At 52.6% G+C, this 16996-nt stretch overlaps 2 protein-coding genes across 2 annotated transcripts; one reads left to right on the forward strand and one right to left on the reverse strand.

Annotated features, from left to right (window-relative positions):
* Positions 1-669: 669 nt before the first annotated feature.
* On the forward strand, positions 670-12401 carry SMYD5 (SMYD family member 5). The gene is made up of 13 exons (XM_043918377.1): positions 670-791; positions 4670-4778; positions 5519-5658; positions 6081-6202; positions 6585-6654; positions 7262-7366; positions 8114-8176; positions 8395-8465; positions 8793-8899; positions 9280-9336; positions 10092-10186; positions 10842-10912; positions 11010-12401. Exons 1-13 carry the CDS (start codon positions 696-698, stop codon positions 11161-11163), a joined length of 1260 nt encoding a protein of 419 aa, XP_043774312.1. The 5' UTR covers positions 670-695; the 3' UTR covers positions 11164-12401.
* A 444-nt stretch (positions 12402-12845) lies between these two features.
* PRADC1 (protease associated domain containing 1) lies at positions 12846-16890 on the reverse strand. Its single transcript, XM_043918378.1, has 5 exons — positions 16708-16890; positions 14739-14839; positions 14064-14173; positions 13623-13790; positions 12846-13397 (listed from the first exon to the last, which is right to left on the reverse strand). Exons 1-5 carry the CDS (start codon positions 16772-16774, stop codon positions 13277-13279), a joined length of 567 nt encoding a protein of 188 aa, XP_043774313.1. The 5' UTR covers positions 16775-16890; the 3' UTR covers positions 12846-13276.
* Between the last annotated feature and the right edge of the window lie 106 nt (positions 16891-16996).

Raw genomic sequence — 16996 nt, forward strand, 5'->3', positions numbered from 1 at the left:
TGTCACCATGAGACCACAGCAGATATAGACATAGGTCTTATGTCAAGTAGCACAGGATCCACTGGAGGAGGAGGGAACAAAATGAGAGACGGGGGTCAGTCCTGAGCAAGAGACTAGATCCCTCTCCCATAGTCAGGAGAATCTGCATATGCAGACTCACTTCTGTATACAGCTTCATGGTCCTGAGACCCTCCAGCACCCTCCAGGCGACAAGACCCCTATGCCCCTGAAGCGTCTGAGGAAGACACACTTCCAGCTTGATCTTTCGTAGGACTGTCTGCCCCATGCCAGAGTGCCTGGGGAAATAGGAAATCTTGCGCTGGACTTTGTAGGATGGCTAAGAGTGGTCAGCTAGCTCTTCCCTTTAGGCTGAGTCCAAAGAGCGACAGATAAGACAGGCCACTGGGAGGTAGAGACAACAGACACAAACTCGAATTCAGACACAGATACACACATCAAAACGACACACGCACACTCTGGTACTGGCCACGAAAATAGAGGCAAAACTGCACAGATGTAAAAGCACAAAGGCAGGCCCAGCCACACCCAGTCAACTAACCATTCGACCTACACAAAAGCTCGTGCGCAAACCCGCTTGGCCTCACGGACACGCACGCTTGGGGCGGGGCCTCCGGGGGGCGGGGCCTCCCGGGTCGAGGCTGGGTCAAGGGTCAGAAGGCGGAGGTACGCCCAAGATGGCGGCCTCCATGGGCGACGTGTTCTCTTTCTGCGTGGGTGTGGCGGGCCCGGCCCGGGTCGCAGTGGAAGTCCGCTTCGTGAGCAGCGCCAAGGTGAGGCCGCGGCGAACCGTGCCGAGGTCCCCCACCCTGCCCGGCCTTGGAGACAGCCCCGCGGGACCCCATGCCTGCAGCTTAGAGGCTCCTCTGCCGCTCGGACACTGCTGTCCGGCCCCGGCTGGCGCGGCCCGGGGTCTCCGTGTTGGTCCCCGCGTGCAGGCTTTCAGGGCGATCACGCGGTGGGCTGGGGCCCACGGAGTCTTCGTGCGCGCCCCCTCCTCCCATGGAACCGGGCCTTTCTACAGCTGGGCTGGGGAGCGCCAGGCCGGGGGATATTGCTGCTGGATCCTGGGAGCTGTTGGGCGGGACGTGAAGGGAGCTGCGGTACTAAAAAGCGTGGGCCATCAAGAAACTTTCTGAGTGAGATTTGGGTGGGGGGGTTGAGGAGAGAGGCCAGGACACTTCACAAAGGGTCTTGGAGTGCTAAGGAATTTGAACCGAAGCCCGTGGTAACACTGAAGGGTTTAAATCAAAAGGATGACATTTTGTGTTTTACTGTCGTGTTTTAAAGTTCAGTGTAGAAAAAATTCGAAAGTGCATGTAAGGAAAGGAAAAGTAAAACACTCATAATCTTGTATTTGTGCAAACATGTGCATATTAAAGTTACATTTTTAGGCTGCTTTCTGATGCAGCAGTATATATTTCAATATCAGTAATCCTACTTTTAGGTATTAATTTTTAAGAGTTGAGTAATAGTCTTTCATGGGAGGACCACTGTTCACTCAACAACCGTTCATTTCTGGATCCTTACATTGTATCTTGTTTTCCATCCCTGAGGTCAAAGATGGTGAATCTCAGTGTCTGTGCACATATCCTTTTATTCTCACCAGCACCAAGTATTTTCTTTCTTGGTTATCTTTATTAGTTGATATGTGCAAAATGATACTGCTTTGTTCTCATTTGTGTTTCTTTACTAATGAGGTTGAATAATTTATCATTTGTAGTAGTAGTGTGTATCCTTGCTCCTTGCCCTGGATGTCAGCCTTCTAGTCATCTGGCTCCTGCTCTCAGCAGCATGATATTCACACAGTTCCCCAACCTAACCTTCCATTGTCCTCTTTCCACTCCAGAGACATCTGGAGCATTCCTCTCTTAAGGTGGTAAATCAGCTCCGCTGTGTCCTTGGGCTCCTCACTGCCCACAACTCCATCTCCACCCCAAGGCCTGCAGTGCTTTCATTGGCTCACAGTTCGATGGTGTTTCAGTTCCATCACTCCTAGCAAGCAGAGATATTCACCTTTACTTTCACTTTGCTCGCGTCTCTGAACCCCTCCTTTTTTCTTTCTTTTTTTAAGTTCTTACATCACTTCAGCCACTCTCCTTGCCCAGTTGTCCAGTTCTAGCCTTCCATCCAAACCCCAGCTCTGGAAGAAGGAGCTGGCTTCCCTCTCTATGCCCGCAGCTTATGTGCTGCTGCAGAAAAATCATGTACCCAAACTTGGTGAGAAGATGGCTTATCCTTTTTGCATCTGTATTCATCAAGTGGGATTGGTTTGTGATCTTTCTTTTTCCTTTATGGTATCTTCCTCAGGTTACCACATCAGAGTTATACTTGGCTTTTTGTTTTGTAAAATAGAGAAACTTCCCATTATAGCATAAGAGTTACTTACTTGGTTCGAGAGAGCTGATTTATGAAACCACATAGACTGGGGGCCTCGTGTGGGGTTGGTTTTTGACCACTTTGCCTCTATGGATATTGGCAAGAATGATTTTCAAACTTTTGTCAATTGCTATGCCAGGGTTATGACCAGTCAGAACAGAAAACTAATCAAATATGGTAAATGTCAGCCAAGATGCTGTCCTGGTGCACATGAGGAAGGTGCTGGTGTTGCTTGTTAGTCTGTCTTGGCTTCCTTCCTGTTGAATTCACTTTTGGCAATTGATATTTTTCTAGAAACTAATAAAGAATTTATTTACTAGAGTCTTAAATTTTTATTGTACAATCTTTAAAAAAAAAAAAAAGCTTACTTTTCAAATTGCAAATAACTTTGCATAGTTTGTACCCTTTACATTCAGGTTCAGGTTCATTTCTCTCCAGACTTATTGGTAACATGAATTAGAGCTATTTTTTTTCTTGAAACACTTCATATGTTTTGGGGATGAGTAGTTTCATAGAGGAACAGCTCTGATTCTTCCCTTTGCATTGATTACTAAATATTTCCTCCATTTGGTCCTCCAGAAAGAGGGAGAAAGAGATCAGTGCTTATCCAATATCAAGATTGATGACTGTCAGAAGTAATGTGGGTCCCTGTTCATAATATCTTTGCGTCCCACAGAGGAAGGCCAGGTTTTCATTTTGCGAGGTTGGGTTCCCGGGGGTTACTCAGCATGGAGGTGGGCTGCTAGAAAGACACCCAGGCTGCATCCATGGCTTTGTCAACGGTTTTGTTCCAGCTGTCCCAGGTAGAGCTCCCAGAGTTATTCCCAGGGTTGAGATTTGTGGCTCATGGGCCTGTCCAGGTCTACACATCCTGCTGCTCTCATTCGGGGAGGTGCTCCTGCCTAGCCAAAGCGCCAGTGTTCGAAGGAAACGGGGAGCTACCCAGGAGGCCACGTGACAGGACATGTCACTGCTGGCCAGTTATTTTCTTTCTCTCCCTTTTTGTGACAGTTCACTGGCACTACTGGGGCAGTTGGCAGGGGCACCAGTCCTCTAAGTGTGGAGTGGGCAAAAATGCCCAGCTGGGCCCCTGGGTTCTAAAACTGTCTCCTGAGTCCTTTTGCACATTTGAAGTGAAGTCAGGTCACTCAGTCGTGTCCAACTCTTTGCGACTCCATGGACTGTGGCCTGCCATGCTCCTCCGTCCATGGGATTTTCCAGGCAAGAGTGCTGGAGTGGGTTGCCATTTCCTTCTCCAGAGGATCTTCCCAACCCAAGGATCAAACCCGGGTCTCCCACATTGTAAGCAGACACTTCACTGTCTGAGCCACCGGGGAAGCACATTTGAGAGATGACAATTCAACAGTTGTTTTCTCATCTTTCATCCCATACGTGGTGTCTGCAGTGCCTTAGACCAGGACTTCTCATTAATGTGCATGTGAATCACCTGGGCATCTTGTTAAAGTGCAGATTCTGATGTGGCAGGTCTGGGGTGGGGCCTGAGATTGTGTGTTTCTGCCATCTCCCAGGCGATCCCCATGCTGCCAATCCATCACCTCATTTTGAGTAGTATGGCGTGCATGGGGTTCCTTCACCTGTGCTATATCATTACATCCTGGAAACTACCTGGTAGCTATTAATACTCGCTTTTCACATGGTAAACAGATGGAAAAAGGCAGTTGGCTCAACGTTTCACAGCAAGCTAGGCTTAGGACTGGTGCTAGGATTAGTCATTCCTTTCAGTATACCGCCTGAGAACTTGTTGGGCACCAGGTACTGTGCTAGGTACTGTGAGTACCGAGCTGACCAGGGAAGTAGGACACATTCTCCTGCAAACTAGGCCTCCCCCTCCCACAGTGTAGGATTTCTCTGCAACCCTGAGGAGCAGCATCATGACCAGGATCCTGGAGGGGCATGTGGGTGACTCAGAAGGCAGTCCTGTACCACTTCCTAGTACTGGAAGCTCCAGCCTGCTATGAACCTCTGGCCATGCTAAAAATGCTCCTCTGTGTAGTCCAACATGGTTGACATGGTGGCTGTCTTCCCATCCCAGGCCCTCTGCCCTGGACAGGCTGGAAGAAGTGCTACTGAATGTAGGGCAGAACTGCATTTCCGGAGGAGGTGATTATGAAGGGGGCTGACAGCGCTCCATGACTGACCCTCCTGAGGCAGAGGCCTCTGCCGAGAGGGAAGCACGTGGAGGTGAGGAGCCCTTGAAGCTCTGTCCTCTGTCTCTTCTTATGGCCATCCTATTCCTTCTCTGCCCTTTTAGGGAAAGGGGCTGTTTGCCACACAGCTGATCCGGAAGGGGGAGACCATATTCGTAGAACGGCCCTTGGTAGCTGCGCAGTTTCTCTGGAATGCACTTTATCGCTACCGAGGTGAGCTCATCTCGCCCACTCTGAGGGCTGCTGCGCCCAGCAGCCTTGGGGCCTGGAGGAGAACACGTGTATCCCTGACAGTCTCTGGGACTCCCAGTGTCGGGAGGGAAAGCGCATCTTCTCTTGGAGAACTGTGCCTGAGAACCATGCCTCTGTCTAATCTCAGGCTGTCTGGGTCTGTGATCCTGTAGCAAAGAAGCTCTTCCAAAGGGTACCCTGGAGGAGGCCTGTCACTCAGGTCGAACTCAGCGTCATCATGAAGGGCTCTGTGCCAAAGTGGAGCCCCCTACCAAGAAGAGACCACATGCCCCCTGTTCAAAAAAGGCTGCATTAGGGGTCAGAAACAAACAGGATGCTCTTAGCTTTGCCAGCCACTTGCTTTTTTCACCCTTTCCTTGGGCTAGAGAAAAATCTGTGAAAGGAGGGTCAGTCAGCTCCAGAATGTGGGGAAAGCCCAGTCTGGGGGGAGGGGTGGAGAGCCCCATAGACTAAGTCCCATGGAGAAGCAGAGAGAGTCTGCTAGGAGGGGTGGGGACTCCAGAGAGGGAAGAAGGTATCTATATTTGAATGCATGTGAAATTGATTCATTCATTCCATTCTTTAACATAGTCATTCATTTACTCACCCCTTAAAACATCTGCTGTGAGCCAGGTGCTGTCCTAGCCCTGTGGCTGTTGCTGTGAAAGGACAAATGCAGCCCCTGCTCTGAGACACATGTCATGTCTGGCTCTCTCCCCCAGCCTGTGACCACTGTCTTCGGGCACTGGAGAAGGCAGAGGAAAACGCGCAGAGACTGACTGGGAAGCCAGGCCAGGTTCTGCCGCACCCCGAGCTGTGCACTGTGCGCAAAGACCTGCACCAGAACTGCCCCCACTGCCGGGTAAGCAGCCCTGGGCGGAGCTGAAGTCCCCTCTGGGGAGACAGGCCCTTCAGAGCCCCAGTGGCGGGAAAGACATTGAAAAGGCTGGGTCACTATTCCAGTTTCGTCCACCCTGTTCCAGTCCCACTGTCCAGAAAGCAGGCTTGTTGGGAGCTTGCCCTCTTCCTCGGAGCCTGGCAGGGCCCCTCCCTGTCCCTGAGAAGCAGTCTCTTCTTCCCAGGTTTTAAAGCCTGGGGCAGGGGCCCCCTCACATGCCCGCGGAGCACTGAGTGCCTCCTCGTCTCATGATACCGTAACACCGCTGACTGCTGCTCGGGGGCCGTTTGTGGGAGGAGTGAAGTTAGAGGTGGTGAGGCCACGCAGGTGCCTGTGCCTCACCCCAGGCCGGATCCTCGGGTGCTGACCTCCACCTCCCCCGCCAGGTGACGTACTGCAGTGCAGAATGTCGACTGGCCGCAGCTGAGCAATACCATCAGATCCTGTGCCCAGGCCCCTCCCAGGATGACCCCGCGCATCCTCTCAATAAGCTGCAGGAGGCCTGGAGGTAGGTGGCATTTCCTCTCTTCTCTCCTTTATCCTTCCCTCCTTGCCTGTCTTCCCCACACTCAGCAGATGTAGCCATCTTTCTTAAGTTACCACTCTCTGGATTTTTCCTCCATTCTTAGGGCTAAACAGAGGTCATTTCACCTCTGCCTTAAATCTGAGCTGCCAGTCCCACCATCCTCAGCATTTTACACACTCCCAGAAAGAGCCCCATTAAGCCCATAGAGATATAAAGTCCTGCCTATGTCCTTGCCAATAGCTTTCCCTCTTCAGTTATGAATGGGATTGGTAGGAAGGATTCTCTGTAGCAGTCAGACCAGGCTTCCCTGAATTCAGCTACTGGGAAGGGAATTTCTAGGCCAAACCTTTTTCTTTCTCCCTAGGAGTGTTCACTACCCCCCTGAGACTGCAAGCATCATGTTGATGGCCCGGATGGTGGCCACAGTGAAACAGGTGAGCCCACCTGATCTTCAGAAGGAAGCCAACTCTGGCCTCATTCAACCTTTGGTCTCAGTTTCCTTCTCACTTTAAGACTCTGGCTTGGATACAGAGTTCCTTCTGGGCCTCTCAAAGAAGAGCTGCTTGTTGTATAAACCTTAGGAGTAGCTAACCATAAATCTGGCGGGGGGAGGGAGGCTTATCTTGCCTGTGGTCTTTGATCTATGAGATGACTTCCTGTGCAGCAGCAGTTCATGCATTAGATTTATAAGCATCACCTTTTCAGGATTTTATCTCTTTAGGCAAAGCAAGAGAAGCTACTCTGACCCCTTTTTTAATATTGTTGCTCCTCAGCCTCATTCTCTTTTCCCAAGTGTCATGAATTGGCTAGCTTGGCAGCAGGTGGGGAGATGGTTGGGTGTGGGCAGGGTTGGGAGGAAAAGTCTACCTAGAAGCTAATGTGTGATGGTGTTTCTCTGAGGGCCGGGGCTTTGGAATGACAGCCTACTCTTCCCACAAGGGCGGGAGTGACAGTAAAGAAGAGTGTGTCCATGAGTCCATCTGTGCACCTGTATGCATGGGCATTATGAACCTGACTTTGAAGTATATTTGTTCACTACAGGCTAAGGATAAAGATCGTTGGATCAGGCTCTTCTCCCAGTTCTGTAATAAAACTGCTAATGAGGAGGAGGAAATTGTCCATAAACTCCTAGGGGACAAATTCAAGGTTGGTCTCCCCCCATGACCCTCCCACCCCTGCCAATAGCCTGGGCTGTCTATGGCTACCTGGAGGAAGCTTCACACTTGCTCCCTTCCCAGTCACAGGAAGAAGTTCGCACCTGGGTCCAAAACTCTATTCAGAGACTTGTATTTGTCTGCTGTTTAATTTCATAGCCTAATGTGGACTTAAAATTGGAAAGGGGGATGATGACCAAGGATGGAGGGGCTGGATGCCCTGATATGGGAGGCAGGACCCCATGATCAGATAGCAATGGGCAAATCAAGTGTAATGAAAAATGGAGGGTTGGGGGCAGTCTGCAGGTTAGGAAGCGGGGTGAAACAGACTTCTGTTGCCCATGTACTGAGCACTCGCTCCAGATCAAAGAGTTACACATTCTCCCCGAGGAGAGCAGACTTCTGTGCAGGAGCTGCCTGAAGGTGGCGGCAGGTGTGGGGCAGGCCTTCCTGCACTGAATCGGGGAAAGGAGGGGAGCGTCAAGCTGCTCTGGAGGGTGGTGCTGGTATAAGTGCTAGAAAATAGGAATTTGGGGTTTGCTATCCTTGGGTTGGAAGAGGCCAGCAGACTGCCAAGGCTCTTTGGAGATCAGGACTCCATGGCTTCCCTTTGCCCCCAGGGAAAGCCCAGTCTTTAGAGCTCACCCTTTTCCTTCCCTTACATGGTCTTCTGGGCCCTGCCTGGGTGCTAAGGGGAAACCCCAGGGCTGCAAGTCTCTCCCTGCCTTCCCTAAACCAGGGTCAGCTGGAGCTACTGCGGAGACTCTTCACAGAGGCGCTTTATGAAGAAGCACTCAGCCAGGTGAGTGCGGGAAGGCAGGAGCAGTGGCCTCCCAGTCACTCCAGCTCTCCGGGAGCAACCAGGGCAGCGTCTCCGCCTGGGACAGCTAAGTGAGAGCAGACCTGGTCTTGCAGAGTTGGGATGGGACTGACTTGCAGCAAACCTCCTCAACAGAGAGTTGTATCAGGAAGAAGAGCAGGTGGCTGCCCACTGAGTGCCCTTCTTCTTTCTCCCCACAGTGGTTCACTCCAGATGGATTCCGGTCTCTCTTTGCTCTTGTTGGGACCAATGGCCAAGGAATTGGGACCAGGTTAGGAGAGAATGTTCCAGAGCTCTTGGACTTGTCCCTCAGGGCTGGGGTGGGAGATTGAGAAAAGGAGCCGAGCTCCTTTCAAGACTAGGGCGGGGCAGGGTGTGACTCTGGCCAGAATGCTGGACTAAACTCAGGGGTGAGGGTCAGACAGACCGAGTCTTTCTTGGGAACACTTAGTCTGTTGGGATAGGACACACCTACCCACCCCGACCCCCACCCCCACCCCGTCTTGGGAGAAGGAAATGGACTTAACTTGCTTGGAGGTGGAGAGCCCTGTGACCTGGGTCTTTCTCCTCTCCAACCACGGCTGCCTGGGACCCCCAGCTCCCTGAGCCAGTGGGTCCATGCCTGTGATGCTCTGGAGCTGAAGCCTCAGGACCGTGAGCAGCTGGATGCCTTCATTGACCAGCTGTACAAGGACATCGAGGCAGGTTGGTGAGATGGAGCCTTGGCCTCACCCGACTTTGGAAGCCCCCATCAGTCGGTCGATGGACACAGTCTTCCCCCAGGGAGCTCTGGGTTCACAGTTGGGGAAGGTAATCCCTGTGTGAAGCTTCATGCCTGTCTGCAGGGCATACCTGAGAAATGGCCCTGCGGTCCATGCAGAGGCCTCACGCGGGGGTGGGGAGGGCCGGATCGTAAGTTGGTATCACGTATAGAAAAGCAAGCTTGTGCTCCAGAGAAGCATTGTCAAGTAAATGGCAGTGACTGGGTGGCAAGACAGTGGAGCCATGCCTGTCCTTAGAAGCCTAGTTTCCCTGTCTTACCTATGAAATGGATGTAATACCATCTGCACACTACTGTCTTACAGCAACCGGCGAGTTTCTTAACTGTGAAGGATCTGGCCTCTTTATGCTGCAGAGCTGCTGTGAGTCCCGGCATTGAGAAGGCGCAGCCTCACGCTGCAGTTCACCTCTCTTGATCCCTTCTGGGCTGGTAGAGTTGAGTCTGGGAGTGGGATTAGGGCTGAGCTTGAGGGTTTCCCCTTTGTCTTCCATATCACTTTTTCATTCATTTATTGGACTGCTCCTGCTTTCCAATGCGCTAGGCCCGGTGCTCAGGCAGGGCACAGAGCTCTGATTCTTCCAGAGGGAACCCTGGGTGTCCTAAGAACCCAGGAGGAGCTCAGGCTGGAAGGCAGTCTCATCAGCACCTGATGGAGGGACAGAGCCAATTCGGGCTGTTGTCTTCCAGATCCTGGCCTCCCACCCCCTGCTCTCCTCACCGCAAACCTTTCCTCCCAGGCTCTGGGGACACTACCTTTTCCAAACTAGGCTCCCAGCTGTTACCAGTAACAGATAGGCCTGGGTTAAGTTTCAGGCACGGGCATCCCTTTCATGGCCCTGTCCCTCCCTTGGTGAGACACTGGGAACAGCTGAGGATCAGGGGGACCAGTGAGGAGACGAGCAGGGCCAGGCATGGCAGGTGGCGCAGGGCAGTGATGTGGGAGTGCATCTGGGCCTGTGGTCTTCAGGAGCGCTGGACACGGAGACAGGACACCGGGGCCCCAGTACCTGCACAGCCCTAGCAGGGATCAGAGAACAAGGAAAGACAGGGCCTGCACAGTTAAGGCTGTTATTTTTCTTAGTCAACAATCCTCATTATCTGCCTCTCATGACCCAGGCAACCACAGCTGTGTCCCCAATGCAGAGACCTCGTTCCCAGAAAACAACTTCCTTTTGCATGTCACCGCCCTGGAGGATATTAAGCCAGGAGAGGTGAGGGGGCAAGTAGCTGTGGGGGTGGGTGGGCAGGAGGCCTGGCAAGTTCTCCCCAGGAATCAGGAGCAGCAGTGGCTCCAGCCCCAGGTTGAGGCTGTTGGTTTGAATCCCCACACGCTGCAGGACCTTAGGCTTGCCTGTGAGTGTGCTCTGACCCCACCTCACTTCAAAAAATAACTCCAGAAAGCCTCAGCAGTGTTTAAGAGAGCACTGTGTGCCTGAGTTCTTGTCTCCAGCTACTTTTTGATCAAGGAATCTGCAGCTTCTAAGGAAACAGGAAATGGCCCTTTGTGGCTCGGACTGTGGGTTGCTAGTGTGATTTGGGGTCCTGGCTCTTAGAGCAGTACACAGAGTCTGCTTGAAACTTCTTTCAGGGCAAGTAGCTTCACAGCAAGATAACCTCTGCCCCAGCCACAGACAGACCTTGGCCATGGCCTGAGGCCCAGCCATAGCCCCCAGTTCAGACTGTTAAAGCCTCATAGTGCCCTCCCTGCTCTGAGCACAAGGGGGTGGATTGGGGCGGCCTGCCCTTTTGCTGAAGGGCAGCTCAGGCTCCTGAGGACGAGGCGATGGTTGGACACAGGGCAGAGGCTGGGGAGGCCCGAATCCCACCCGTTAGGAAGACCATCAGCCCGCCTCTCGTGCCCCTTAGGAGATCTGCATCAGCTACTTAGACTGCTGTCAGCGGGAGCGGAGCCGCCACAGCCGCCACAAGATCCTCAGGTGCCAGGGGGCTGCGGTGGGCAGCGGGGCCCTGGGTCCTCCATTCCGGTGGCTGCCTGACTATGCCCTCACCGTCATCCCCCCTTGCCCTCTGCAGGGAGAACTATCTGTTCGTCTGTTCCTGCCCTAAATGTCTGGCAGAGGCCGATGAGCCCAACATGACCTCTGAGGAGGAGGAGGAGGAGGAGGAAGAGGAGGAGGAAGGCGAGCCGGAAGATGCTGAGCTGGGGGATGAGATGACTGATGTGTGATGTCACCCTGCTCGGAAGCGCTCCTACCCCAGACCCTGCAGAAGAGGGGGCCTTGCCCCAGAGCAGAGACTTGGAAGGAACACCCCACTCCTGTTGCCTGCTTCCCCCCCATTTCAGCACTCTTTCTGCCAGAGGGTAAGACAGGCTGGACCCTAGGCCCTCTCCCCACTGCCGGACCTCACGCCCTGGACGCTGCTGCTGAGTGGCTCCGGCTCTGCGCTGTCACTGAGCCTCTCAGAACTGGCTTCCCCCTGAGGTTCGGATGTAAGTGGCTGGAACCAAGGTCAGGGCCCAACAGTGTTTCTTCCCCATGGCCCCACTTATTCATCTGCTTGAGGCTTCAGCCCTCTCAACTCAATATGGGGGGAGGGGGACAGTAACAGTGGCAACCCGAGAACAGCCTGGCTCCATTGAAGAAGAGAGGGGCCAAGATGCCCTTACCGTCTTCCCTGCCTCCCACTGTTGTAGCCTGACCACTGGCATAGCTGGGAAGCCCGGAGTGGGGCCCACTGCACCTTCTCTTAGGCTCTCTGTGGGGAACAGTGAACCATGGGGATTCCCCCCTCCCCACCCCACTGTTAGACATCAGGGAAGTAGAGATTAACCCCTCCCCCAGAATCTCTGTACTTGTGCCTTGCCTCTAGGCCCTGGTACAGTGGCTAGCCTCACAGGGTATGGAAGAGGTCTCTGCCTCCCTTGCGAGGGGTATGGGGGGATCACCACCCCTCCTCTTACCCACCTCCATTTAGGACTCCAGCAGCATGGCTGAGACCTGGGGGGTGAAAGGCCTCTGCTCCCTAATTGGGGATGTTCTAGAGTCTTCTAGAACTTTCATCAGTGAGGGGCTCTCCTGGTCGTAATCTCCATCTTTAGGATCTCCACAGAGGAACACAAGTCTTCCAGAAACCTAGAAGAGCTGGGCTGGATACTCAAGATTAGCCCTGACTGTCCTCCTCCTCCCCAGATTAGCACTACCCCTTGCTCTTGGGTTGGAAGCTGTGGAAATTGTAACCTGTCACCCGCAATTCTTTTCTGCCCACCTTCCCTGAGGGGCCTGCCGCATGCCCCTGCTGAGGGATCCCAGGGAGGCCAGGTGCCGCCCCACGGGCCCTTTCCTGGATCGTGAGCAGGTGGAATCTGTCTGACTAGCCTGTTGGGTTCTTAATCCTTCAGAGCAGCCAGCACCCCCTCCTCCCCACCTGCCCAGTGTTCTCAATAAAACATGAATGGTGACAGGCCTTTACAGGAATGCTTTGTGGAGGATGGCTTGATAAGCTGCCTCAAGCAGGCAACAGTCACATGGATGGTGCCAGCATGCACAGAATAGAGCAGGTGACGGCAGGAGACGGGAGCTCCAGCTCCCTAGTTTGGATTCATCCCTCGTCTCGTCTGTATCTGCTGTGCAAATATTTCTCAGGTCTAAGAGCAGGGCTCCTCTGAGGTCCAGTGTGGATCCCCAGGACCAGGCTTCAGAATGAGGAGGCTTTTCCTCGGGGGCTGAACCACCACTTCCTCAGTTCTTGAGCAGGAGGCTGTTGGGATCCAGGATTAGCAGTCTGAGCACTGGTCCTGAAGGACTCTGGGCAAGCCTTGTACCCTCTCTCGGCCTCAGTTTCCTCCCTTCAGAACAAGAGCCTGGGACCAAGTGCCCCCACCCCAGTGAGCTTTACTCTAGGACACAGTTGCAACCCTGATGAGAGGCTTTATTGCTAAAAAGTCACTGAGGGTTTATTAAGTCCTCAAACACCAGCTCCTTATACCATTCCAGCAATTGCCGTGAAAGACTGGGTGGGGAGGCTGGAGCCAGGTGGGGTGTGACAGGTCTCAGATGGCTCTCAAACCACCTGCTGTTGGTCCCTTTAGTTTCAGACCCTAGCCCACCAGCCCCGGGGCCTGGCTCTTGCCTCTTCCCATAGCATGAGATACCTTAGGAGCCCAGGGGAGGAAAGGCCAGTGGTGTGGCTTCCTTTAGCTGAGCCAAGGCCCAAGCCCTTTTCCTCTACCTAGCTCCACCAGTTCCCAAATGCTATCCCCAAATTCTGAACAGCAGAATTCCTGGATTTTCCCTTCCCAGCCCAGAGTTGCTTATGGCTGCAATGTGGGACCAACTCTTCTACCAGAAGGTCCAGGGCGGTTGCAGCAGCTCAAAGGTGGGGATGCTGGTGACATTGACTGGGATGGAAATGATGGCCCAAGGCAGCCCATGCTGTTCCAGGGAGCGGCGGATCATGTAGCTGGGAGGGCATGAAGAGAGGTGGTGATGGTCACTTTCTTGGCACCCCATCATGCCCCACTGTCCCCATTACTCTGGGAGTTCCAGAGCCTGAGGACTTTTTTGGCCCTCCAACCAGGGCACCCCAAGATGAGGCTTATGGGTAGGGACTAGTAATTGCCCTTGACCTCCCCGAGTTGTGGTACCCAGCTTGATGCTAATACAGCCAGAGACAAGGACCCCTCACCCATCTCGGCCGAGCAGGAAGAGGGCGGGGATGTCAGCTGTGCGCTGGGTACTGTCCTGGATCATCTCCACGTAGAAGCTGTCATTGTCAACCGCGTTGTCAGAGATAATCACTGCCCGCCCGCCGTGCTCCTGCACCACCCGGGTCTTGGAGAGGAAGGAGCAGCCCCTGGAAGAGGTGATGATGAGACCAAAGAAAAGGCAGGGTCCTAGCTATCCCCGCCCCAGACCACCAACCCGGGAGGGTGAAAGAGGGACTGACCGTGGAGGACTGTGTTTTTAACAGAGGCTCACAAGTAAATGGCCAAAGGCTTGGATAATTTTAAGACATTTCTTAAAGACTCTTAAAAAGATGAATTATTTAAAAACAGTTATTTCAAAGTATCACCACCAACACTGATCTCAGACCCTCCCCTGGCGCCTGTGCCTGTCTGCGCCTTACCCCCTCTCCACCAGCGCGATCTGGTCCTGGATGAAGAAACCGTTGCTGAGTTCCCCGCAGGCCTCTGAAGGTTCCGCAGGGACAAGGTGAATCTGCTCATACCTTGTGTGCTGAAAGATTTAAACAGGTGAAAGTGTGGGGAGGGGTTAGGACCGAGCTGATCATTCCATCATGTCAGCTCCTCAAAAATTTGAAGGAAATGTGTGATTTCTGTGTGCTGGATGCTTGAGCACTTTGACTCAATTCTCACAGTTGTCTGGTTGTCCTATCCCACCCTCCCTTTTTGTCTTTTTTTTTTTTTTTTATCAAATCCTTATTTTATTTATTTATGTTTTCCACCCTCCCTGTCACAGACACAGGGAAGTTGCTATGGACCCAGAGTCACACATTAATAGTTCAGTAGTGGAGCTAGCAGAGCCATTGGCTTTTTTTTTTAACTACTTCATGTCCCTAAGAAGACAGTTTTTCCCTCTGTGATGCCCAGGTCTGTATTATACCGAGGAACAGCCAGAAGCCCTTCCTTCCTGGCTCTGTAGCCCCTGAAAGACAGAGCTGGATTCTGTCCCCTTCTCTGTCCCAGCACTCAGGTATTGATTGAATTGATGAAGGTCACCTCAACTTAGTAGGGGGAATGTGGAGACAGCATCAGAGATGAGGGGGCCTCCCTGAACTTACAAAGATACCACCAAAGTCCTTGGCAGGCGTGGCTGTAAAGATGTATCGAATGTCCCCAGGACTCAGCACTTGAAAGTACAAATAATCATGGATGCGTAAGCCTGAAAGGTAAAAGGTACAGGTGAGAAGCCTCCAGGGGAAAAGCTGGTTCAGGTTCAGATCATGGACCGTATGCCTTCAACTAGGCTGGCTGTGGTCTGGGCCCAGAGACCCAGCTTCCGCCAACTGTGTCCTTGAAGTAGGTAGGATAGATGGTCTCTGCCCTGGGGAGGATAGAACTGATGCAGACAGAGTTAGTGACCCCAGAGATTTACAGCTGTTGCTGCTTACACAGGTGAGCCAGGGAGACAGAGTTCCAGTGTTACCTCTCTGAGGGTTAATTCATCTTTGCTCTGAGACAGACTTGAGAGTTTCAAGGTGGTAGATGTGGTAGCTGTTGTAAAAAAAAAAAAAAAAATCTGGTTCCACTGCCATTTACCCCTCGTCCAGTCACTACCATTTCTTGTCCTAGCTGATGCAGCTTTTTAACTGGTCTATCTTAGCCTCCATTCTTGCTCCCTAAGGTCCATTCCCCTTAAAACTGCCAGGAATTTCCTTAAAATGTCTTAAAGCAGATATGATCATGTCACCACTGCCAGAGCTTCAATACCCTTCAAGGACTTTCTTTTGCACTTAAAACCTAAACTCTAGTCTGCAAGGCCCTGCTTGATCTGGCCATTGGCTACCCCAACCTCGTCTCTTCCCTTCCTATGTTCTAACTATACTGGCCTCCAGTTTCTTCACATCTCCAGGTCTTCTCGCGAGTTCCCTCACCATACCACACCTCTGTCTCTTTATAGGGCTCACTCCTATTCATCCATCAGATTACTTTCTCAGAGAAACCTGCCTTGTGACTGCCCTCCCTTTATGCCCCTTCAAAAATGTACTTTGTCTCCAATGACACTTTTAACATAATTTGGAATTATTTTTGTTTGTTGTCTATCTCCTGCACTAGAACAAGGACTTAAGTTTGTAATTTCATTCAATACTGTATCCACATTATCTAACATAGTGGCTAGACTATAATTGGTGCTCTAAAAGGTTGTTGAGTGAATGAACAACTATTTCCAGCAGGGAATTGCCAGAACAACTAGATTTTTCTGGGATGTGGATCTCTTTAGTACCAAAGTGTAATGTTTTACCTGAACTGAAGTCGCTGGTTTCCTTAGCCCAGAGAGATTGACTAATGTGAAAGGGTGGAAGCTTCTGCCACAAGTCACTACTGTGTATCAGGGCTGGGATCGACTGTGGATTTAGCTGTCCTTTTCTACGTCCTAATCAGCCACCAGGTAGAGGTCCACTGGTTTGCTACTGGGCTACACATACAGCCTTTTGTCCTGGGAGTGGAGGCTTCCCGTCAAATAGAAATAACACTCCCAGGAGGCCTTCCTGGGTTAGCACTAAAATTCCCCTCTTCCCTACACATCTTTGTCTAGCCTTTGTATTCTCTGATCTGGTAAATTAAGTGTAGATATACACATGTGCTCACGTATGTATATGGGAGTATGTTTATGTTCTCGTGTAGGTGCAAACAGGTTTGGTGTGTACGTATGTGCTGAGTGCGTGTCAAGCCTACGTATAGGCATGTGTGGTCCCATTTATGTATGTGAGTGCTCACATAATTCCAGCTTGTAGTACCCCTAGGTGTTCCTTGTTCTTCGCCCCCCTCAGCCACCTAAGTCGGCGCTAGTGGGGGTAGGGGGAACCTTCCTTTGACGTGGGTAGCTGGGGACTCACAGCCCAGCCTCAGGCCGCCCCCAGTTAATCTCCCTGGGGACCACTACCCACCCACTCCAGGTGCCAGTGTCTGGACCTGCCTTGCTCCGAACTCGCGGGGTCCCCAAGGTGACCCGGGGCCCCTGGCCCAGGACGCGCTCAAGCTGGTCCGCCAGCCCCGCCCTGAAGCGTAGCCCCGCCCGTTGCTGCTCACCGTGGGCCGCGACGCACGCGGGGAGCCAGAGCACGAGACACCACCAGCCCGCGGCGCCGGGGACCATCTCCAGGGCCCGGCCGGGCGCCGCGCTTCTTCCAGCCACCCCGCCGCGCGTACCTAGCCGGACTTCGGCCTGACAGCTGCTCTGGCCTCCCGCCCCCGGACCCGCTCACGCCGTCGGTTGGCTGACCGGAATGAGGCCTAGGACTTATTGGCTCTGAGACCTGCTTATGTAGCCACATTTTCCGCCCCTACGCCCTAGCCCACTTCCTATTGGTCGAGAGAA

The sequence above is a fragment of the Cervus elaphus genome, chromosome 11 (genome assembly GCF_910594005.1).
Source record: "Cervus elaphus chromosome 11, mCerEla1.1, whole genome shotgun sequence".
Classification (NCBI taxonomy): domain Eukaryota; kingdom Metazoa; phylum Chordata; class Mammalia; order Artiodactyla; family Cervidae; genus Cervus; species Cervus elaphus.